Source organism: Pongo pygmaeus, chromosome 13 (assembly GCF_028885625.2).
Source record: "Pongo pygmaeus isolate AG05252 chromosome 13, NHGRI_mPonPyg2-v2.0_pri, whole genome shotgun sequence".
Taxonomy (NCBI): domain Eukaryota; kingdom Metazoa; phylum Chordata; class Mammalia; order Primates; family Hominidae; genus Pongo; species Pongo pygmaeus.
The window spans coordinates 44258780-44284581 of NC_072386.2; the positions used below are offsets into that span (position 1 = coordinate 44258780).

At 35.2% G+C, this 25802-nt stretch overlaps 1 protein-coding gene across 22 annotated transcripts in view; it reads left to right on the plus strand.

The window, feature by feature from the left end:
- MPDZ (multiple PDZ domain crumbs cell polarity complex component) overlaps window positions 1-25802 on the plus strand; it is a 180127-nt gene that overhangs the window by 21477 nt on the left and 132848 nt on the right. For 14 of the 22 annotated variants that reach the window (XM_063649516.1, XM_063649522.1, XM_063649524.1 and 11 more), the window contains 2 exons: window positions 7668-7740; window positions 10206-10372. In XM_063649516.1, coding sequence (XP_063505586.1) covers window positions 7725-7740; window positions 10206-10372 — 183 coding nt within the window. In that variant the 5' untranslated portion in view covers window positions 7668-7724. Of the gene's footprint in view, window positions 1-3114; window positions 3270-6891; window positions 7190-7667; window positions 7741-10205; window positions 10373-25802 lie in introns of all 22 variants that reach the window. The other 8 variants (XM_063649512.1, XM_063649513.1, XM_063649515.1 and 5 more) reach the window with 2 other exon arrangements.

Genomic DNA, 25802 nt, shown 5'->3' on the forward strand with positions numbered 1-25802 from the left:
AAATCTTTGAGATTTGTTAAGGATTAGGCAGCTCTCTCATTATATTAAAGTTTTACAGGAAGCTTGAAAGCTAAAATGATTTTATATGTTTTTATTTCTAAGCTAGCATGTACATAGTAGGATTGTTAGATAAAATAACAGATGTCCAAGTTAAGTTTGAATTTCAGATAAAATTGGATTTTAGTATAAATATGTCCCAAGTGTGGCATGGGACATACACTAAAAAATTATTCATTTACCTGAAATTCAAATTTAACTAGCATCCTGTATTTTTAGTTGATAAATCTGGCAACCCTCTATTAAGATATAAAATTTGATAAACACAAAAGTAATGCAGTGCAAAGTAAGATTATCTCAGTGTCCTTCAGCCCTGCCATATCCCACTATCAGTGTCTTTGAAAAAGTTGCAGAATAGTCTATGCTTCTATAAACATACACCAATCAATTTTTACTTACCTAAGCAATTACCCTCCTCTTCTTCTGTACAAAGTGTAGCAACTTAATACCTTGTTCTGTATCTTCTTTTTTATAAATTTGACAATATATTTTCACCATGTGATTTTTGTGAGACAGTTTGGAAAATATGGGTAGTGTGATAGAGTTTGGGCTTTAAAATAAGGGACAGTAGGGTTCAATTCCAAGTTCTCCCATTTACTAGCTGTTTGACCTTGAGTAAGACCTTGACCTCTCCTTTTCTCTGTTGTGTTATCTGGAATAATGTGTCAGGCACGGGAGGATATTGTGGGGAGCAAGATGGTCAAAGTCCCCACATGCATGATGGAACGTTTATAAACTGCACTTGCCTAGCACTCTGGTGCCTAACAGATACTGAATTCATTGAGCTGTTATTGGTATGTCTTGTGGTTCTGAGAGCTAAGCCTATTGGAACAGATTTTAGGTTCAGTTATAACCAAATACTGATATGGCCACTAGCAGGATACATGAACAGCAGCTAGAGGGAAACTGGTATTTTTTCTGTACCAGATTTGAATACAGTTGTCCCACACCTTGGAACATGGGGGATACATTCCGAGACCCCCAGTAGATGCCTGAAACCAAACATAGTACCTTACCCCATATATACAGGTCTATGTTGTTTTATTGAGTTTTGTCTTATTGTGCTTTGCAGATATTGCATTTTTTTTAAACAAATTGATGGTTTATGGCAACTCTGTGTCAAGCAAGTCTGTTGGTGCCATTTTTTTCCAACAGCATGTGCTTACTTTGTGTCTGTGTCACGTTTTGTTAATTCTTATAATATTTCATGCCCTTTATTATTCTTATGTGTGTTACAGTGATCTGTGATCAGTAATCTTTGATGTTACCATTTTAATTATTTTGGGGTGCTACAGCCCTGCACATTTAAGATGGTGAACCTAATAAATGTTGCACATGTTCCAACTTTTCCATCAACTGGCCGTTCGCATTCTTTTTCCCTCTTCTGAGGCATCTCTATTCCCTGACACAGAACAGTATTGAAATTAGGCTATTTAATAACCCTGCAATGGCCTCTAAGTGTTCAAGTGAAGGGAAGAGTTGCATGCCTCTCACTTTAAACCAAAAGCTAGAAGTAATTAAGTTTAGTGAAGAAGGCATGTTGAAAGTAGAGATAGGCTGAAAGCTAAGTGTGTTGTGCCAAACAGCCGAGTTGTGAATGCAAAGGAAAAGGTCTTGAAGAATTAAAATAGCTTCTCCAGTGACTGCATGTAAAGCAAAACAGCCTTAGTGTTGATGTGGAGAAAGTTTTATTGGTCTGTATAGAAGATCAAATCAGCCACAACATTCCCTTAAGCCAAAGCCTAATACAGAGCAAAACCCTAACTCTCTTCAATTCTGTGAAGGCTGAGAGAGGTGAGGGAGCTGCAGAAAAAATATTGGAAGCTAGCAGAGGTTGGTTCATGAGGTTTAATGAAAGAAGCCATCTGTATGACATAAAAGTGCAAGGTGAAACAGCAAGTGCTAATGTAGAGGCTTCAGAAAGCTATCCAGAAGATCTAGCTAAGATCATTAATGAAGGTGGCTGCACTAAACAACAGATTTTTAATGTAGATAAAACAGCTTTATATTGAAAGAAGAGGCTATCAGGGACTTAAATAATTAGGAGAAGTCAATGTCTGGCTTCAAAGCTTTAAAGAGGCTGACTCTCTCATTAGGAGCTAATGCAGCTGGTGATGTCAAATTGAAGCCAGTGCTTATTTACCATTTCAAAAATTTTTAGGGCCCTCAAGAATTATGCTAAATCTGCTATGCCTGTATTCTCTGTAAATGGAAAAAGAAAGACTGGATAACAGCACATCTGTTTATAGCATGGTTTACTGAATGTTTTAAGCCTGCTGTTGAGACCTACTGCTCAGAAAAAGGTTCTTATAAAATATATTACTGCTCATTGACAAGGCATCTGGTTATCCAAGAGCTCTGATAGGGTTTTATAAAGAGATGAATGTTGTTTTCATGTCGCTAACACAACATCCATTCTGCAGCCCCTGGACCACAGAGTAATTTTGACTTTCAAGTCTTATTATTGAAAAAGTACATTTTGTAAAGTTATAGCTTCTGTACTTAATGATTCCTTTGCTACATTAGGGCAAAGTAAATGGAAAACCTTTTGGAAAGGATTCACTACTTTAGATGCCATTAAGATATTTGTAATTCATGGGAGGAAGGCAAAATATCAACATTAGCAGGAGTTTGGAAGAAGTTGATTCTGAAACTCTTATGAATAACGCTGAGGGTTCAAGACTTCAGTGGAAGAAGTCACTGAAGATGTGGTACAAATAGCAAGAGAACTAGAATTTCAAATGGAGTCTGAAGATGTGACTGAATTGCTGCACTTTCATGATAAAGTTTGAATGAATGAGGAGTTGCTTTTTATGGATGAGTAAAGAAAGTGGTTTCTTGAGATGAAATGTATGCCTGGTGAAGATGTGAACATCACTGAAATGAAAACAAAGGGCTGAGGCTATTACATAACCTTAGTTGATAAAGTAGGAGCAGGATTTGAGAGGTTCTATTGTGGGTAAAATGCTATCAAACAGCATCACATGCTTCAGAGAAATCTTTCATGAAAGGAAGAATCAATCAAAGTGGCAAAGCTCATTGTTGTCTTATTTTCAGAAATTGTTACAGTGACCCCAGCCTTCAGCAACCACCACCCGTCAGTCAGCAGCCATCAACACAAAGGCAAGACCCTCCACCAGCACGAAGACTATGACTCACTGAAGGCTCAGATGATCACTAGCATTTTTTGACAGTAAACTTTTTAAATAAAGGTGTGTAGATTGTTTTCCTAGACATAATGCTACTGCACATTTAATAGACTACAGTGTAGTGTAAACATGACTTTTGTACGCACTGGGAAACCAAAAAATTCATGTGACCCCTTTTGTTGAGAGATTAACTTTATTGCAGTGGCCTGGAACTGATCCTGCAATATCTCTGAGCTATGCTTGTACCATGTTTTTTTTCATTTTTTATTTTTATAAATACATACCTATGATAAAGTTTAATTTACAAATTAAGTTCAATAAGAGATTAACAACAACTAATAATAAAATTGAACAGTTGCAACAATATACTGTGTATTCTTAATTTTCTTTGTGTTGAGGGATTTAGTACCTTGAAATGTAAAAGCAATGTTTTTGAATGTACTTTGAATAACGATTTAAAGAGGCTTCTTAAGGGTTTTTCTTAAAATCTTGAATTTTAAAAGTGATTTGTTTAAAGATGTATGGACATTAACATTACATAAATGGTGTAGACCCACCGGTGGTTTCTAATATACATAATTCTGACTTCTTCATACCTTGTCTGAACAGTTGGCTAATTTGACTATCTATAACAGTCTATTCCATTTCAGACTTTATTCATTTTGGGTCTCTATTTCTTCCTTTGGTTTCACTTTATGTAGAGCATGGTCTATTTGAACTTGGAAACAGGGAAGTTAAATCTTCCTGCTTTCTAGAGGCAGCATATTGTAGAAATTAAATTGTGGACTCTGGAGCTAGATGGATTGTGTTAAGATCCTGACTCCATCACTTAACTAGCAATGTGGCCTTAGACAAGTTACTTAATCTGTCTGTACCTCATTTTCCTTGTTATAAAGTGAGTGGATTGTGTAAGTATTAAAGGACTTAATTGGAAGCATGATTCGAATAGTACCTAGCATGTGATAGGTGCTGTGTGTTTGCTGTTATCATTGCTGCTTCTGCTTCAGCATTAGTGCTGAACTCCTTCGTACCATATCCATAGCTCATCTCTTTTCTGCCTCTCTGATTCATTATTGTCACTGCTTAGCATGAATTGCCCAGAAAAAAAGAAAGAAAATTCCTCAGAACTTGCCATTCTTCTGACATGTTGGATCTTCTTTAAGTCATGCCAGTTGGCCATGACCCACTGTTATCACTCAGGTATCCTTAAGTTTCCATATGGTGTTTAGATGGGCAAAAAGGGAAAGGAAGTGGTAGTGTGGTGAAAAGGTGACAAGAGGAATTCGTGGCTGCAATTTGAAGGGAATGGACTCAATCTATCTCAAAAATTTTGTGATTACAGATGAATTTGTTTATAATTAGAACTGAATCCTCAGTACAGGAGTATCAGGCACAGAAAGGAACAATTTTTAAAAATTCTTATCTTTTTGTCAGGGTGGCTAATGGTGAAATCCCCTGAAAAATCTCAAAAAAAGCTATACATTTATTTTAGGGACATCCAAGCATAGAAAAGAAACTCTGAAACTGTAATTTTAAAGTCATTGAAATACAAAAGAGTAGAGCTCTCTCATCTGGGAGCTTCTTTTTTTTTTTTTTTAAACCTTTGTGTATTTTTTGGGGGAAGAAAAAGTAATTCTGTTTTAACGTAACTGACTTGTAGGTGAACTTTTGGACAACAGTGTTTTTCTCAATTAGGAACTGCCTACGCTGTACTTTCTCTGCAGACTTCTCATAAATCAGTGAGCTTCTAAATCTGAGGTCTACCTCCCATGTATGTCAGGAACACTGTCTATCTTTAGAATTAATTTTTCATGTGCATACCAAACACATGTATAATTTTATCCTTTCAAAACGTTATAAACATCATCCATTTATAAATAGAGATTCAGATTCAGAAAAGATAAGTGACTTAACAAGGGTGTATAGCTGGTTGAAATTTAAATTCAGGTTATCAGACTCTCTAGTCCATGCTTTTTTTTATTGCTATCATGCTTCCTCCTGGGTGATTAAACATATTTTTATAGCCCTGGGCTTCCTTATATTGGTGCATCTTTATTCAGGCAATTCTCCTGCCTCAGCCTCTTGGAGCAGCTGGGACTACATGCACATGCACTACGCCCAGCTAATTTTTGTATTTTTGATAGAGACGGGGTTTCACCATGTTGGCCAGGCTGGTCTCGAACTCCTGAGCTCAAGTTATTTGCTGGGATTACAGGCATGAGCCACCATGCCCAGCCCTATTTTTTTTTTTTTGCAGGGGGCGGAGTCTCACTCTGTTGCCAGGCTGGAATGCTGTGGCGCGATCTTGGCTCACTGCAACCTCCGCCTCCCTGGTTCAAGTGATTCTCCTGTCTCAGACTCCTGAGTAGCTGGGATTATAGGCATGTTCCACCACACCCAGCTAATTTTTGTATTTTTAGTAGAGACAGGGTTTCACCATGTTGGCCAGGATGGTCTCGGTCTCCTGACCTCGTGATCCGCCAACCTTGGCCTCCCAAAGTGCTGGGATTACAGGCATGAGCCACCGTGCCCGGCCTATTTATGTGTTTTAATTGCCAGAAGTTAATTGTTTTTGAGGGGGGTTGGCTAATAGTAGGCTTTTTTGTGAAGGAGTATCATATTCTCCTTGTAAATAAGAGTAAAAAAATCATCAATTTATTTGTTAATATTTCCCTATATTAGGCCTCATGAAATAATACAATGCTTGGCATTGGAATGCCTATCTATATGGAATATACGGACTCGGCATTAATCTTGAATAAATATATCATAGTTACAAGTTATGCTATGAGCTGGAAATTGGCATACTTTATCTCATTTTTCAAAATATACCCAATGAGTAAGTGTGTTTTAAAAGAAACTGAGGTTGAGATGATAGGTCCCTTCCTCAAGGCCACACTTCTGTTTAGGTTTCAATTCCAGGTCAGAACCAGTGTCCTCTTTTCTTGACACAAAGGCACTTTTTAAAACAAGTGCCAGTAGTTAAACAATTTAACATTTGAAATGGAGTTGATGTTTCAAATAGTATATTCTAAATTGGGATAAGGCAAGTCAATACGTACTGTTCTCTATTATCACACAGAGCTAATTGCAGGCATTGATGTTCTGTAGATCTGCTCATCTACATCACATACTTCCCTTTTTGCCAAATGAATTTTGTCTTAAAGAGGTAACAGGAGGCGACTTGTTCTTTCTAAGAGAAATTCCATTTTGTCTTCCAGATGAAAAATGAGAACGTGTGGTGGTAGATTTCTTTTCTCTATTGAAGGAATGACTGACTGACTGTCTTCCTCATGATTCAGGATTTTCTGTGAGGCAAAAGAGAGAACTATGGGGATAGTTGTGCAAATTTGTTCGGCAGCAAAGGCTCAAGATGGGTTAGTGACGTGGATGTTAGCAATGCAGATCTGTATCCAGTACTTCAAAGAATCTAGTTAAGTATTGTTAGAGAAAGATGAGATGTGTGGATTGAAGGAGTTGAGAAGATTTCTTTGAATGGGAAAGAGGAGAACATTATAGTCAGGAGAGTATTTTGAGAACTTTTGAAAAATTTAACATGCTCCCTTATGTTCAGTTTTTCATCCGTGATTTAAAGTATTATCTTCCAGTGGTTCAGGTACTGCTTGAGTGTCACATTCATTTCTTTTTTTCTTTTCTTTTCTTTTTTTTTTTTTTTTTTTTTGAGATGGAGTCTTGTTCTGTCGCCCAGGCTGGAGTGCAGTGGCATGATCTCGGCTCACCGCAACCACCGCTTCCTGGGTTCAAGTGATTCCCCTCCCTCCGCATCCTGAGTAGCTGGGATTACGGGTGTGCACTACCACACCCAGCTAATTTTTGTATTTGTAGCAGAGACGGGGTTTCACCATGTTGGCCAGGCTGGTCTCGAACTCCTGACCTCAAGTGACGCACTCACCTTGGCTTCCCAAAGTGCTGGGATTACAGGTGTGAGCCACCACGCCCGGCCCACAGTTCATTTCTAATAGGTATGCATGTATTGTCTCCTCAGTTAGGAGTGTGAGCCTTTGAAGGCAGGATCACGTTTCCTACTTTTTATGATTTTGCCACAGAATTTCTTATGTGGAGTTAAGTAAGCTCCTTATTCTGTGCTTAAAGATCTGTAAGTGAATACAAGATTATAGTGGTCTGTACTGAGAACTTTTTATGGAAATATGTTTGAAACTTCTGCTACCTTATTTAAAATAGAATTTATGTCTTTTACCTTATGCAAGTATTATGGGTAAATATATACATAGAAGATAATTTTGAATAAGTCCTAAAATGGTTACTTTATTGTCTGTAAAGAGAACTATCTTAAGTTGTATCAACAAGATTTTAATGGTCAAAGGAATTGGAGTTGTGTCAAGTGTTCTTTAGAGTATAACTACTCTATCAAGTGTTCTTTAGAGCTTTAGAATATTAAGTTCTGATAAAACATAACCATTCTATTTCTTTTTTGCACAGAGTTCCATTTTAATTGCTGTTAATCATTTCAGAGAAGAACACTGAACTTTGAAAAAAATGTTGGAAGCCATTGGTAAGACTTATTCTTTTCTGCCTACTTTTATAAGAATTGTAACTCCTCCCATTGGGATTTTTGACATATGGTGTGTTTAACATAGCAGGATTCTGTCTATAGTATCTAGATTTAGAAAGTTTTTGCCTACTAGCATTGTGTTAAGGTAATATGTTTCTGTATTCGGACAATTTCATCTAAAGTGTTGTAAAAATATGTTACTTATAAGCAAAAATTAAAAACATATGAGATATTTTCCAATTATGGGTTTTAATAAAGCTTAATGTAAGCCCAATTCTGATTTATGAGCCTAATTTTGGTTAATATCTATTTCTGGAAAGCATCTGGAAGTTTAGCAGTATTTTTAATACTGAAAGAAGATATTACTTTTACTTGTGGCAGGTGAAGTTCTACTGAGCTCTTGCTATTAATTGATAAAGAGAAAAATGTTGCTTAGTCTTATGCTTTAAGGCAGTTTAATTTCTACATGAGATAATTTAGGTTGAAATATCTAGATTTCCCAGACTCATGTGTTAATAATCTGTTTTCCACTGCTCTTTAGTTTTAAAGAAACTAGTTTCTAGAACCATTTTAAAGATAGATATATCAGGTATGGTACAATACATGCAATTATCTGACACTCTAGTTCCTTACCCTATTCCAGATAACTCTTTGGGTATGACTAAATGGAAAGTGTTTGGATTTCACTCTGGCACCTTAATCATTATGGCAGATACCTTGATGTGAGTGGGTTTTGAGGGATAGAGTGAGAGTCAGTGGCAGTAACGGGAGAAGGACTTGTTTTTGTGGTCATGGGATCACTATGATGACTTTTGTTCCTGGTACTGTGCTGGTAATGAAAATGTATGTAGGTACATTTCCTTCACTTCCCATTTTATACTAAACCCACATGCTGTAAAGACTACTAGTCCACATAGGAAACTTCTTAATAGGAAAGTGGAAAGGAAAGGGCAAATACAGAATTATTTAAACTGTTGTTTTCTAGTCTTCATTCTGTTTTGTGCTGAGTTGCACACTTTCTAAAAATTGATGTGGAAATTAATATTAGATTTGTATCCTGAGATAACATGGGACGTATAACACAGAATAAGATGCTCATGTGTATCTTTATCATTATTTATTTTAAAAATTCTGCATATGAGTAAATATTGTTTGTTTAAGTTTGTGTGTGTGTGTGTGAACTCATGATCAACATCAATTCATATTTTAATTACCCTCTTTCTGTGCAATTTCAGATTTGGTGCTATAGAAAGTATCTCTGGTGATGATTCCAATTTTTTTTTTTTGACATGGAGTCTCACTCACTCTGTCGTCCAGGCTGGAGTGTAGTGGTATGATCTCTGCTCACTGCAACTTCCACCTCTTGAGTTCAAGGGATTTTCTTGCCTCAGCCTCCTGAGTAGCTGAGATTACAGGCGTATGCCACTACCCCCATCTGATTTTTTTAATTTTTTTTTTAGTAGAGGTGAGGTTTTACCATGTTGGCCAGGCTGCTCTCAAATTCCTGAGCTCAAGTAATCCACCCGCCTCAGCCTCCCAAACTGCTGGGATTACAGACATGAGCCACCGCGCCCCGCCGATTCCCACTTTTTAACATTACTGGGATATGGCAAATACATTTAAATAGATATACTTGTTACCATCATGAATCTAAATAATACATTTCAACAATCTTCATTAAAAAAAAATTTTGGCTTCACATATAAGAGCGTGTAAGTGTATATGTTTGTGTTTCAGGGAAAGGTTTTTAACTATTATTTGTGGTGGAAACTGTCTGGCGTAAGTATGCTTGTAAGACGCTAGGCCTAGTAGGACATAATTACTCAATATATTTACTTTAGCAACTTTGTGTCTGATTTGTACAGTGTTCAATAATTATTTGAATTGATTTGGTTTGAAGCAGATATAAATATGCTATTTTGTTTGCTATTTAATTTTGGAGAAAGATATTTAAAATATTAAAAAGTACTCAGTTTTGTATTTTTGTACTCCATAAAAAATGTGTACTTTCTCTACAGTTTTTTTTTTTTTTTTTTTTTGAGATGGCGTCTCACTCTGTCACCCAGGCTGGAGTGCAGTGGCCCAATCTTGGCTCACTGTAACCTCTGCCTCCTAGATTCAAGTGATTCTCCTGCCTCAGCCTCCTGAGTAGCTGGGGTTACAGGAGCGCACCACCACGCCTGGCTAATTTTTTGTATTTTTAGTAGAAACGGGGTTTCATCATTTTGGCCAGGCTGGTCTCGAACTCCTGAGCTCAAGTGATCAGCCCGCCTCAGTCTCCCAAAGTGCTGGGATTACAGGCATGAGCCACTGCGTCTGGCCTACTGTTATTTTATTCAATTTGAAAGAGACAATTTTATGCACTCAATAGAAATAGTTTTAGAATTTCTACAAGATGGAGTCCTCTTAGGCTGGACATGTGTCCTTTGAATCCTGTTATTGACAAATGCTGCTCTTTGGTATAGACAAAAATCGGGCCCTGCATGCAGCAGAGCGCTTGCAAACCAAGCTGCGAGAACGTGGGGATGTAGCAAATGAAGACAAACTGAGCCTTCTGAAATCAGTCCTGCAGAGCCCTCTCTTCAGTCAGATTCTGAGCCTTCAGACTTCTGTACAGCAGCTGAAAGACCAGGTAGGACATCATTCACCCAAGCAGGCATTCACGACATGGCATAGATCTTGTGAAAGGCTTGTGTTTTTCTGAAAGGCTGATTTTTCTATGTGTTAATGAATAGTTAATGAAGTCATTTAAACCTCCAAATGAGACATTCAGATTCACTGTGGCTTTTTTCCTCCTGGTTATTTTTGTAATGGTTGTTGCTGTATATTGTAGATGATATGACATTGTGTTGAAAGCTGTGTGGATGCTGAAGAATGAGTTTCTACAGGAAGAACGGATGATAAAAATATGTTTAGGATGGTTGGCTGTAGACTTAGTTTCCATCATCACTGAGGCTCATTGTTCATGTGATCTTGCTCATTCAGATTCGGACATTCAGTATACTTCCAAGATTTCAGATAAGCCTGGATTTGCATGTGTAATCATGTGTATGAGGAAGGGAAATCACCTCTATTTTGACAGTAAAAGGAATAATTACATTGTCATCAGTTAGAGGAATTGCAATTCTCACTTCTTTAAAGAGTGTAAGTAGCAATTGCTTCCATGACAGCTCAGATGGTGATAAACATTAGAACTTCTAAATGTAACACAGTGCTTTTTTGTTCTGTAAAAATTATGAGCATTAAAAAGTCCTAGCATTTATATTAAAATTGAAACATTTCACAAAGAATGAAAACTGAAGTCAGATGTTCTTTGAACTTACTTAATCACCATTTCTATGCTTTAAAAATATTTTTAAAATGTTAACTTCAAGGTTTGAAGTCAATCTAGTTATGCCTTCAATCCAAGTTAGTTTTCATTCTAATGTCTTTAGCATTAATTTAATGGTTATAGATGACTTGCTAGCAAATATTCTGCCTTATAAGGTTAAAAATGAAACTTGAAGATTAGTTTCATAATTGAGTGAAAGAACAGCTCCAGTTAAAAAAAACCCAAAGTGTGGCTAATGCAAAAGAACAAATAGTAGTAAGAGAGAATGAATTTGTTCAATGTCATATAACTTCTTAATCTAAATATTTTGTAGCAAAAAAAGTATATCAAGAAGAATCTTCACAAATACTTTTCTATAATAAATTTCTATTTAATGGTTTTAAAAGTCGTAATCATGAATTTAAGGTGTTTTTGTTATATGTAGCTGTGTTTGTCTCCTTTACAAGTTATTGAAAAGATTGATTTTATTTATTTTTATTTTTTTGAGACAGTCTCATTCTGCCACCCAGGCTGCAGTGCGGTGGCACCATCTCGGCTCACTGCAGCCTCTGTCTCCTGGGTTCAAGAGATTCTCCTGCCTCAGCCTCCTGACTAGCTGGAATTATAGGTGCCTGCCACCTCGCCCAGCTAATTTTTGTATTTTTAGTAGAGATGGGGTTTCACCGTGTTGGCCAGGCTGATCTCCTGACCTCAAATGATCTACCCGCCTTGGCCTCCCGAAGTGCTGGGATTACAGGAGTGAGCCATCACGCCTGGCAAGATTGATTTTCGGTACTGGTTTTCAGAATGGATTGGCAAGCTTTTGGAGAAACCAATATCCCAAATAAAAGCATAATTATGTTGTGGAAATTATCTGCTTTTTCAGAGAGTGTAAAGAAGTTGAACAGATATCTTCTATTCTTAATATGTTATGTGAAAACATGATTAGAATGAGAAGAAAAGTTGAAACAAAAAGAGTGCTAGCAAGTGTGTTGGGATATACCACTGGCCCAGTGAGATAACTTGAAATTTCCCTTGTAGACAGTCTTATGTAAAAGGAATAGTTATTTGTGCATACAGTGTCTCATGAAAGGAGGGTACAAATAGGCCTGCCTTTTAAGCTTGTTTTACCATTTCCATATGGAAGTAGAATATGGGCTCTAAGACTATTTGGGTCCCACGTGATTCAGATGAAACCTACTTGGAAATTTGTTGAGACTGAGACCAACTACAGCATGATCTTATTATTTTGTTAATGATAGACACTGATATATTTTAAGACTACATAAATTGTGAGGTCTGTGAATTCTATGGGGCATGTCTTACATGTTTTTGGACTTTGGGCTTCTTGATCACATGTTCATATACAGGGGAAAACTAATACTGAAAGGGACCAAGGAAAACACCTAGTTTATACCCTGTAGATTACAGTGGCTTAGGTTAAATGACTTGATTATAAGAGTAGAGCAGAACTAGAACTCAGTTTTCTTTGGAGCCTGTCTCACATCTTCTTCTTCTTCTTCTTTTTTTTTTTTTGTTTTCAAAGGTAGAAAGTTGATCCCTAGATGCAAAGAATTTTCTTTTGTTTAAAATCATTAATAACTTTTTACAGTGTCTGTGATTCTTTTTTTTGTCTCCATTCTTTACTAATTCAATTCCATTTGTTTACCAGATTCTTTTTTATATGACTAGAGTAAAAATTTAAAAACTTATATTATTTTCTATTCTAAAATTTAAATATAAGTACTCTAGAGTTTTGTCATGTCAGATTTAAATTTTCTATGTAGTTTACCAACTGCTGATTTATTAATATTTATAATTTAATAATTAGTGAATTTGAGGAATTAAATTTATTCTTTTAAACCAGTGGCTACACAAATCTGACCAATGGCTAGCTTATATTTATTACCTCATACCTTACCTGTTTTCAAATGTATAATTTTATATGCATGACCGCTGCAATTTACTATCTCCATCTTTTTTACTATTACTAGAAAATACGACCCTCTGATTCTCCCTCTCCATCAGTCTCCTGTTTTTTTTTTAGAAGTAAAGGGACTGAATAATTGAAAAACTTGAGGTGTATGCAGCATATTGGAGAACATGATCATATTGTTGCATTAATGACAGATGCTGACATACCATGTTGAATTAAGCCTACAATTTTTTCCCCTCAGATCCTTCTCATTACTTCTATTCAATAATGTTTAATTTTTTCAATTTGCTTCTTCAGTATTGAGACTGCCCTTAGAAATCAAACTGTTTCCCTTTGGCAAATTAAACACTTGACAGGTGTGTAACAGAGAGGGCAAAAAAGCCGTGCCCTGAAGGAATGTGCTATTTAAATATTGTCAAAAATATTAGCAGGTCTGAGAATATAATTGATGTCTCTGTTTAACTCTGCCACATTGTGTATTGTTCTAACGCCAGCTAAAAGGATGCATGCTATTAAACCTGAATAATCTCTAATAGCTCTGGTTCATTTCCTATTGCATGATTCCTGTTTAAGTGAAGAGAAAAAAAAAAGAACTGTGACTGTATGTCAATGATCTGTCAAATGCAAATTCTCAAGTAGTGTCCTCACTGTCACCTAGTCATCACTGCTAATCACTGCAGGGCTTAATGCGTATTCATGACAAAAATCCAGCTATTGTGGGGGAAATAAACACGTTAGCAGTTTAATAATAGAAACTTGTCAGCCTTGAGGATTTGCATATTTATTCTATGAAGTTTCTCCAGTCCAGTATAGGTAGATGCTACTCTCTTGATTAATTAATTGTGTTGCCTTAAGAATTGACCAGTGGCACTAAATTAATCTTTTTACCCTGAATTATCTGTAGGAAAACTGAGAATTAAAATGATTAATTTCAATAGAAATTTAGGACCAATACTGAAAAATCGACATTGCTAAGATTATTTTTAAAGCTGTGGCAACAGAGACCAATTCCAAGATTGGAGAAATAATGTAGATAACTCAGGCTGCAAAAGCTGCTTAGATAGCAAATAAACCTCAGCACAGAATATTCAGGAGGTCTCTTCTTGTCAATGACCTTCAGACTTTTTGGAGTGTGGCATTCCATTGTTTTGTTGTTGGTGTTTGTTTAATATTTCCAGGTTTCTAGTTCATTTACTTTCCTCCCAAAAAGTGTAGGCTTACACACATATCATCTAGATGCATAATGTGTATGCACACGCAATTAAGGCAGACTTTTCTTTGGAAATTTTATGACAACTCTTGAAATTTCAACTATAGAGATGCTGTGTTAACATGGGATCAGGGTTGAAAATTACTCTTAAATGTTGATTAGAGTAATTAGATCTTTTTTTGAAATTTTTTCATGAAACGAGATCTTCATGATGTAAAATTTTGGTTTTATATTTCTATGTAAGTTTTTGCTAATTACATTTCAAAAAGGATTTGAAGCAACTTCTAATGGCAAAACTTGTTAAATAATGAATGATTCAAATGTAAACCTAAACAAAGATAAAAAAAAAATCACATAACTAGATATACCAAGGACCTTGGGTTACTAAAATTGAGTATGTCATTTAATTTGTTTCCTAGAAGCAAAGCAAAAAAAAGAGAGACAGAACTGAAAGACTATGTATTGTTCAATGTGGGATTCAGTGAACCAGTTTTCCCTTGGCAATGGGTGGGTTATCTCATGGAGGTTCATATTCTTATATTCATTTAATAATCAAGCTTTGTTGAACATCTAAAATTAATAAAAATACAAAGAATAATAAGATGGAGGTTCTCACTGTCTAGAGGGGAAAATAGAACAGAAAAAAAACAAAGAAGGTGAATAGTAAAGAAGGAATGAGTAACTTTGACTAGAAGAAAACCTCACAGTGGAGGCAACAGCATGGAAAATGGGTCTTGAAAAATGAGTTCTGCAGAGGTGGGGGAAATGATTTCAGGTAGAGAGAGCAGTGTTTACAGGGATACAGAGCAGTTCACAACAGAATTATTTTATGCTCTCCATTCCCAAGGGAAACTTCGCACTGTCTGGAGTTAGTTCTTACTGTCATGACTGGAAGATACGGGAGCTGCTACTGACAGGTAACGGGTAGAGTTCAGGGATGCTGTTAAACATCCTTCAATGTACAGCATAGCCCCCTACAGCAAAAAATGACTGGGTTTATAATGTCTGCATTGCTGAGGTTGAGAAACCCTGGTATGGAGCCCCATGCAGACCTGTATTATCAGAGCAGTAGATTATATGAGGGGTATTGGCAGGAGAGGAAACTATGGAGCCAGACTGTGAAGAACCATTTTAAGTAAGAAGTTTTATTTGTTGGTTGGTTAATCACCTTTGTTCTTTTGCATTTTTTTTTTTTTTTGGATATTGTACTAACTTTGTCTTCTAACCGTTCTAGTATATACATTATTTTAGCAATCATTTTGTTTTTTATTTCTTCACATTTTTTTAACATGATAAAATCGTCCTAACAGGCTGGATGCAGTGGCCAAGGCGGGCGGATCACTTGAGGCCAGGAGGTCGAGACCAGCATGGTCAACGTGGTGAAACCCCATTGTCTCTACTAAAAATACAAAAATTAGCCGAGCGTGCTTGTGCACGCCTGTAATCCCAGCTACTCGGGAGGCTGAGGCACGAGAATCGCTTGAGCCCGGGAAGTGGAGGTTGTGGTGAGCCCAGATTGCGCCACTGCACTCTAGCCTGGGCGACAGAGCCAGACACTGTCTCAAAAAAAAAAAAAAAAAGCATCCTAACCTAAAATTAAGGTAGTGGTTTTAATGACATTTTGATAAGTAAGATCTTCAGTTATAATTGTGAAATATAGTAATTGTTCTTTAAAATAATGCTTCTTTCATCTTACTAATTCTAAGAATACAGCATCACATCCTAATTTACTAATGGTTTTTCTGCCCAAGGCCACACAAGTAATGTGCACTTTGTGTGAATTTTTTTTTTCTGATGCTCAAAACAGGAGCAAATTCTAGAAAACCTAGAGATGTAGATAGTCAGGTAGTCAATGTGTACTTCAGAGGTTCAACTTCAAATATGTGAGGGAAGCAGAGTTTGTTAGTGGAACACATACTATACCAGGACATGTCTGAGGAGTCTTTATTCTGTAGATACAGATTTATACGACTGCGAAGAGTTCATGGCCAAAGTGTTGAGGTATGTTGCTTTTAAGTAGCAACAGCAGCAGCTCAAATAATTTCTTACATTTATCATTTTAGAGTGATGGGAAAATGAGAAATTTTGTGAACTGAGCATTTTCTTGCCCTATTTTGACTTTGACAATCAGAAAGATACTGTTTTGTTTGATTCATATCTTAAAGAGCAGAAGTGCCTGTATTTCCCTCTCTTTATTACTTATATAAATAACAAAAAAAATGATCCTTTCCCTATAGTTTCTAATTTGAGACCGAAAGGAGGATGATTCACCTATATGCTTGCTATCAGTAAGGGGGAGATGACTACTGTCTTTCCAAGAATGTCTAGGTTAAGTTATGACTTGGTGTTGGTAGGGGAAGGAGGACAGAACGAAAGAAATATGCTTTGATTTCATTAACAAGAATTATCTAAAAATGGAATGGAACTCTTCCCAGCTGTTGTTACTTGTGAAAATGAAAATTATCTTTCTTACACCTGAAATAGTTTTACTTTTATGATAGAGCTTTGTAGCCACCTGACAGCAAAGTATCTATTTCTTGAGACTCTAGTGTGCATTATCTAGGGGAAGTTAAAAGAGAATGAGTGGTTCTTATGTTTTTACATTTACCGTAAAGTTTATTTACTGTAGGAATTTCAAATACTTTATTTTTGGTACAATAACAGCTTTTAAATGTTTGTTCCTTTAGCTAAAAGTTTGTAAATATAGAGCCATTGAAGGGACTAAAATTTTTGTTTTACCGTGGGCAAGAAGGCACTGTTCAAGCTTTTTATACAGTGCTGGATTAAAATGCAACACCATCTTGCTATTGGCTATGCATGTGTGTCTAAAACAGCAAATGGTGATAATTGTATGGTATTTTTGTGACAATGTTAAATGGTCTTTACAGAAGAAGGAAAAAAATGTGAAATTTACTGGTTATAACCTAAATGAGTTTTTTTAACCTCCAAATTTAAGAATAACAGGCCTTATTTTCCATTGGAAGCTACAACAATTACCTTTCAAGAAGCCCTTATGTGCTATAGACTTTGCCTCATTTAACTAGTCCATCAGTTCCAGGAGGTAGGTTTTGTCCTCATTTTATCCAGTGAGGAAATTGGGGGTTAGCTTATATAACATAATCTGACCCACACAATTATTCATTGATAGACTTAGGAGAATTTGAGGTCTGTCTAACCCTGACACCAGTCTTTTTTTTTTTTTTTTTTTTTTAACTTTTATTATAAGTTACACTGTTTCTGAATCCTTAGTTCTCTGTGTTAATGAACAAATAAGATGGAAAAACAGTTAATAGCATCCCTAAAGAGAAATGCACTTCAGCTAAACATCATCTAAACTCAAATTCATTAAGTTAAAATATGCCATGTCCTGTAAATTCTTCTCCCAGATTTTAATCATAGATTCTTTTTAACGTAAACCAGTACTTCATTCTGGTTATATTAACAATTTTGCTAGATTTTAAAGGTGAAGTGAATGATCTGGTTAAAGATAATAGTGGAATAGAGAGAGAATGTGGCAAAATATAATCAATCTTCATGTGTCCATTCCTATATAATTATACTTCTCTGTAAGGCTTTATTTTATTTTTATTTTCCTCTAAGCAGATTGTGAAGAGTGAGTCAGTTTGTCTCCTAGAAATGTGGGACTGATAGGAAAAACACTGCAAAAATTCTAACATGTTGTTTGTTTAAATTTTCAGTTTCTAAATTACTTATTTGCCTTGCATTTTCAAATAGATTAATTTACTTAATTTTGATACCTTCCCCACTTTGATGTAGAAAATTTCAGCATACCTTGATAAGAATATAATTTTTGCTCAAGCTACACTTTTTAAAGTTTTTTCTGTTGGAAATTTAGCTAAGAAAACACAGAATTGTTGAGATTTAAATAAAGAAAAGACATTCTGTAAATATGCATAAACACACATGCCTAGACTGTGGTATATGCTGCATTCCACTTGCTGTTTGTTCTTAACAAGCATAAAAAGGAGCTTTAGAATTAATTGTATTTCAGGTTTGCTTGACATCCATTTACTACTTTTGGCCTAAAGTCCATGCCATATTCATCTTTAAATACTTTGTACCTTATATGATACTTAAGCTCTAAAACTGATTGCTTAATAAATGAATGCATGAGTATTCTTAAATATTCAAAACTGTCATTCATTATTTATCTTTCCTTGCCAACTAGTTTTTAACTTAAGTAAATTAACCAAATAACTGAAGTTATTTTGGGGACCCTACCTTTTCTCTTAGCAATGACATTGAAAAGGTACATCATTTATCATATCATAGCAACTATCATAGCATAAAGTCTTACTGTGTGCCCAGAACTGTTCTAGTTCTATTATAGTTAATGGTTTCATCATTACAACAATACTATAAAGTAGGTAATATGATTTTCCTCATTTTATAGATAGGGAAATGGGGTTACAGAGAGGTTAAGTGGTAGAGCCAGGCAGACTGGACTCCAGAGCCTAGTTCTGAATTATAGAACTCCATATTTTTTCTTTTATTTTCTTCTTAAACAGCATAGTGAATATAGTTTAAGGATTTCTGGGTGATTTGAGGGCTTCTTATGATTATCTGATCTCAGATTGTGGCAGCGTGGTCTAGTAGTAGTTGGAGACAAACCTGATCCAGATTTGTATTCTGGTAATGATATTTATTAGTAGGTGATATTAAGTAAGAATTCATTCTCAAGACATATATCCTGTAAAACATTTTGGTCTCCTGATCAGTTTGTAGTGATAAATTATTATTAAAGTCTGCAAAAATCTTTTGTTCATATGGTTTTATCTATCAATATATGCCATGTTAAAAATCAAAATTCAGAAATGTTTTAAATATTTATTTATTTAAAAATCACAGTAGTAAACCCATTACATGTTTAAAAATTGAGGAGAGTGGCACTATTTTATATTTTTGCACATATATTTAGTGTGCGGCTTAATAGAATACAAGATTTTCATTGGCTTCTGCATTCAATGTTTGGATTTGCTGTTTTAGTTGATGTTTTTGAAGAAAATCTTGCCTCACACAGATATGTAATCTGGGAAAGGGAGGGTTACAGCTTTTCAGATAATTGTGGTATCCTTCTTTGGTAGTGCATGAAAATTTGTGGAGGTTTCTTAAAGTTTAGTTGCACTGTTGAAGTAGCATCGTTGTCTGGGGTAAATACACGAGGTTCGTCGTCTTGCACCAAGAAAATTAAGGACACGGACACATGTGGGTGGGTTGAGGAGTGAAAAGTTTAATAGGCAGAAGAAAGGAGAGAGGAGAACAGCTCCTTGCCAGAGAGAGGCATCCGAAAGAAGGGGCAAGGCAGCCGACTGCAGCAGATTTTATAGGCAGGCTTGAGAAGGGTGTGTCTGATTTACGTAGGGCTCTCAGGTTGATTTGACCAGGTGTGACGTTGTTTACACGGTTTGAGGGGAAGGCTGGTTGCCCCACTGTAATCTTATTATGTAAGCGGACTTTCCACTTGGTTCTTGTCATCTTGTCTGCTCCTTACTGTACACATGGCTGGCAAAAAGAGAAGACGTAGCCACCATTTTGAACATGCCCTAGTCCCAGGTAGTATAGTCCAGTGGGCACAACTGCTGGCATTCAACTGTGCAAGCTTACGGCTTGGTTGTTTATGTCTGCAGCTCAGTTTCACAGGCTGCTCTTCGTTAGAGAAGAAAATGATTTTGGGGCTGCTTTTCTGGAAAACCTTACCAAGGACTATACCCTCACTATCTGCCTAAGTAATTTCTTCTTAACTCCTATATCACTGTGAAATCTGAAACCAAATCAATAAATATTTCACTCTGTACTACAGGAAAATCTATTTGTCTGTCTTGCTCTTTCAATTTTTTTTAACTAAAGCTTAATTTATATTACATTGGTCATTTGGAACATTTGAAAAATGGAAAAATCACATTTCTCATTTCATTATGTAATATACAAAAGTTATACTTGCTGATATCAGTTGCAGTCCTATCAACAAATGCAAGTTATGGAAAGGTGTCAAGCTCAAGGTGGCAGATACAGATGTTCTAAAATTCTAATTTTCACTTGAAAGCTCAAATTTTATTATGGGCGGCAAATACTGTCTGTTGTCTTCCTTGAAGTGACAGGCTTACTTTGTTTATTTTTGAGAAAATGTCTTTTCTATACCCGTCTATATAATAATAGTTTGATTTTCAGTCATTTTTTTTTTCAAATATGATACAAAAAAAGCGGCTAGGCCAGTTCAGCTTGCAACTCAAATTAGTGCTTTTCTGTGAGACAATCATTGAATTTATTATGCAGCATAAACACTTTATACTTACCATTTTACCATTTTTTTTTTTTCGAGACAGTGTCTTGCTCTGTCACGTAGACTGGGCTGGAGTGCAGTGGCATGCTTATGGCTCACTGCAGCCTCGACGTCTTGGGCTCTGGTGACCCTCCAACCTCAGCCTTCTAAGAAGCTGGGACCACAGGTGTGTGCCACTAGCCAGGCAATTTTTTTTTTTTTTTTTTTTTTTTTTTAGTAGAGACGGGCTTTTGCCATGCTGCTCAGGCTGGTCTCGAACTCCTGGACTCAAGCAATCTGCCCACCTCAGCCTCCCAAAGTGCTGGGATTACAGGCGTGAACCACCGCTCCTGGCCTGCTTACCATTTTGAAACATGGAATATGAAAAACACATGTTCTTGAGGGTCAAGATTTAATAAAATTAACAAGTTTTACTGTATCAAGAATTTGTAATTTAAACGATGGAGAAATAGAATATTGCTCTTTATGAGAGGCGCTGAAAGGAATTTGTAGTCTTTTTTTCAGCGTACCTTGGACACCTCTATCCACCCAGTAACAATAATAAGAAATAAAGATACTATCAAAAAAGGTCAAATGTATTTGAAAAAATAACCCATTATTTTTGAAATTAGGATCTCGGTGGAAACTCCGGGGAGAGGTAAAACATCCTGGTATGTTTTACTTCATTGTAGAAGCGAAGTTTTTAAAAAAGAAGGTAAACAATTTTTTGATAACAATAATGAAAAGACTATAAAACAAAACTATGTTTTAACTTCAAGTTATTTTCCAATCTTTATTCAAGTGTTCATAAATATTTTATGAAATTTGGGGAAGTGGGAGTCTTAATTTTTTTACCTAAGTATATTCCCAGAGGTTTTAGTGTCATTTAGGCCTTCTTAAAGAGGAAGAAAACGAGTTTATAAAATACACATGGAGGGTTGGGCACAGTGGCTCATGCCTGTAATCCCACCACTTTGGGAGGCTGAGGTGGGCGGGTCACCTGAGGTAGGGAGTTCGAGACCAGCCTGACCAACATGGAGAAACCCAGTCTCCACTAAAAATACAAAATTAGCCGGGTGTGGTGGTACATGCCTGTAATCCCAGCTCAGCTACTTGGAAGGCTGAGGCAGGAGAACCGTTTGAACCCGGGAGGCAGAGGTTGCAGTGAGCTGAGATTGCACCATTGCACTCCAGCCTGGGCAACAAGAGTGAAACTCTGTCTCAAAAAAAAAAAAAAAAAAAAAAAAAATATATATATATATATATATATATATGTACACACACATATATACACAAACACACACACACAGAGCCCAGCATTTAGTGCAGTATGCCTTGTGGATTGATTTTAATAAAAATCTCTTATTATGTAGTTTTAAGAATGAATAAGATCTTTGCAGGTTTGAATAAAAACTAAAATATTAAAATCTGTTAACTCCTCATTCATCCACTTAAATTGACAGCATTGTATAAAAGCTAAAGTCTATAGCTTTGTATTTGATTTTGTCATTTAGCAGGTTATAACAATCAGTGTTACACTGGGTAGATTATTGATCATCCAGGTACACCTTCCCAAATATAAAAAGGGAAAAGTCAGAGTCTTACATATTCTTTATTTCCTTGTTTAGTTTTTAAGTGTTCTTTGCTTTCTGTCTTCAATTTTATAGTTCACAGTTTAACTTTTTTAGCACAAAGGGAATTTTAAGACAAATATGCATTTGTACCTATATAGGGGCAGGTGCAGAAAATTTACATTTTGATTACTTAAAATGACTCAATCAACATTCTTGGGTTAAGGACTTATTTTCTAAATTGAATACCCTTATCTTTTAAATTTATCAGCAAATGATAGTCAAAGGCTACTTAAAAATATCTGCAAAGTATAATGTGTGTTCTCAATCACTATGTTTTGGTATTTGAGAATTCATGGCTGTGAACAGAAAGGTATCTTATCTCAGTATCTGAGTGAACTAAGCCTAGTAGAATAATTTTATAGGCTATTTAACACATTAGTGATTATGGAAAGCATTTTGTCACTTTAATTACTATCCCTATCACCTAGTGATGTTTAAGACATTTTAGATGCTCAATAAATACTTGAATGAATGAAAGGAAGGTCTCATAGAAAATGTAAAATTGTGCTTGTTCTATTTGAAAATATTGTTTTCCCTTCTTATAACTTATTGCTCCGTTTTGTGTCTCATTTAGTTCAGGAGCTAGGAGCTACCTTATGTCCAAAATAGTTTCGTCACATTAAGCTAATCCCCTTTGAACATGCAGTTCAATTTCTTTAATTAGCTTTAAAAATAAGGGTCATTAAATCAGAGTGCCACCATCAATTACTGTGCAAGGGTTCGCCTATTCAATAATGCATCAGAGCTGTGCTTTAATCAGTATTTCACTGAAAGATTTATGGAAAAGAAGGCCTCTCAAGGTTCCAAACTTGAAATGGAGTCCTATCATGTATAAAAAATTTTTCTTGTGATTGCTATCATTTTTGGTGCTGTATTTCATTGAATGCTCTCAGCATCCTATCTTTGCATTTCATAGTTGGGATCATTTCCAGAGAGTGTTTTACAGCATTTTGGTAAATTCACAAGAAAAAAAGCACATTTTTTTGTTCTGCAAGAAGAAAATACAAGGTGCATGATTAAAAAAAAATTCTGCATTTCTAAGAGGTGCGTCTGTTACAGCAAATTCCCTGAAGAATGGCTTATTTCTTGTTTCTCATTACAATAAGGTGTAGCAAATAAACAAAAAATATGGGAAATTGAACTAGCAATGTATGTCTGTTTAAACAGTTTACTAAAACTAGGGTTGCAAAAGCAGTAGTCATTTTTTCTTACTAACCTAATTTAAGATAACATATATTTTAGCTTTTAAATGATAGAATATAATATCCATCAAACATACATAAGTATTTTGGTCATTTTATTCTTACTGCTATACTATGTATTGAGAATAAGTCAAAATAACAGAATCATAAAACAGATTTTGATAATCTACCAAAAAATGCTTTATGAAATAAAGTTTGATCCTAAGCAGTCATTTTTGTAGATAATTACAGAAATACTTATGCAAAAATTGGTGGTAACCACTAAAACAAAGCTAATAATATTACCTTCCTTTTCATTTAACAACTCAGAAGGAATAGATGAAATATAAGAAGTGATATTTTAATGCTTTATAGCACATTTAGTTAAATGAATATATGTATTTGAAAATATTCTATTGGGTTAAAATTGAGTGCATTATCGTTATATGGTCAAAATATTATAAATGTTATTATTGAAAAGAAGTATAAGTAATTTATAATTTTGAAATCTCATAATTACATTAGCCTTGTACCAGCATATATCAAAATAGTGTGAAAGTATGGCATAATTATTATTTCCAAAAAAGAATTTGGTATGCAATAAAATGATTAAAAGTTTTAAAAATGTATAATGTTTGAGGAAGACAAATCTAAATGTATTACAGAGGTTAAAATATGTTTGTTGAGGATTCATCTTTACCTGAGCACTTTGTTAAAGGACTCCTTCTGGGAATGGGAATTAGCCAGTTGAATCCACATCACCCCTGTGGAGGGCCACACGTCACAGTGGTAGACCAACTTTGTCTTCAGTTATTTAGTTCCTGTGCTCTTCATTTTAAGGTGAATGTCTGGTGAATGAACTTTAAATTCATAGTTGCGGATAGACAAGGTGTAGCTTTATGTATACAGGCTGTCGCTATTACTTGCCTTCTTTAAGAGACGTGTTTTTACATCATTCACTGGAATGCCCCAGAGTTTTTGCTTTGATTATATGTCTTATTTTGCAAACTTTGAAAAATTGAGAAATAACATACATTAAAGGGAAAAAGTGTGCCCAAGGATTTTTTTAACGGATTAAATATACATGTAACTCTCACTGAAATCAAGATGTGGAAAATGATCAGCACTCATAATTTGTTTCACCTTTCAGTCAGTCCTAATCCTCCCCTTTAGGAATCACTATTTTGACTTTATCTCGGAGATAAGTATTACTATTTGAATTTTATGTAAATACAGCCTGAGCATATATGCTTTGTGACTTCTTTGTCTTGTCTTTGTGTCTGTGAGATTCATTTGTATTGTGTGTAGCAGTAGTTCTTTTTCATTTTCTGTTTGAATATTCTAGAATATACTTGTCCACTCTTCTGTTGATTGCAGTTTTTGGCTGTTATAAATGAATCTGCTATAAACTTCCTACTACCTATGTTTTAATATTCATAAGTGTGTATTTCTCTTGGATGTTCACTTAAGAGTGATATTTCTGGGTCCTAAGGTATATATTCAGCTTTCGTGGATTCTGCCAAACTGTTTTCCAAAGCGATTATAAGTCCAGCTCTCTCACAATATTTAGTGTGTGAAAGTTCTTGTGGCTCCACATTAATGCTCACACTTAGTACTACCCACTTTAAATTTATTTTCTCCAATTGTAGTGACTCTGGGGGATATGTTATAGTATCATTTTATTGTTTTAATTTGCATTTTCCTGATGAGTAATGATGCTGAGCACCTTTCCATATGGGATTGGTCATTTGGATATCTTCTTTTGGGAAGTTCCTGTTTTTTTTTTTTTTTCACCCATTTTTCTATTGATTTTTCAGTCTTTTTCTTACTGATTTACAAGAGTTCTTTATATTTCCTGAATACAACTTCTTTGCTGGATATTTGTATTGTAACCATTTTCTCCTTTGTATTTTGCCTTTTCACTCCTTTAATTGTATCTTTTAATAACCAGAAGTTGTTTTTATTTTAAAAACAAATTTTAAATTTTAAAAATAAATTTTTTTCTTTGTGGGTATTGCTTTTTTTTTCTTTTTTGCCCAATTTAAGAAACCTTTGGCTACTCCTAAAATACAGAGATTTTCTCTCAGAACCTTTATTAAAGTTTTACCTTTTAAATTTTGGATGTGGTGTGAGGTAGAAATAAAGTATTTATGTGCATATGTATGTTTATAAATAATTTTCCATTTGAATATCCATTTGACCCAGAACCATTTATTAAAGAGATCATCCTTTCTCCCTTAAATTGTCACTATTGTTGTAAATCACGGGGTCATATATGTGTGGGTCTGTTTCTAAACCCTATGTTGTGTTCCAATTAAAAAAATTTAATCATATTTTAAACATATTTTTAGAAAACATTTTAGTTTCTAATTGTTTTGCTGGGAAATACAGTTTATTTTTTGGTATTGATTTTACATCCACCAACTTACTAAGTTCACTTATTAAAGCTAATGGTTTATTTGTGGATTCATTTGGGTATTCAGTACACACAATTATGTGGTCTGCAAATAA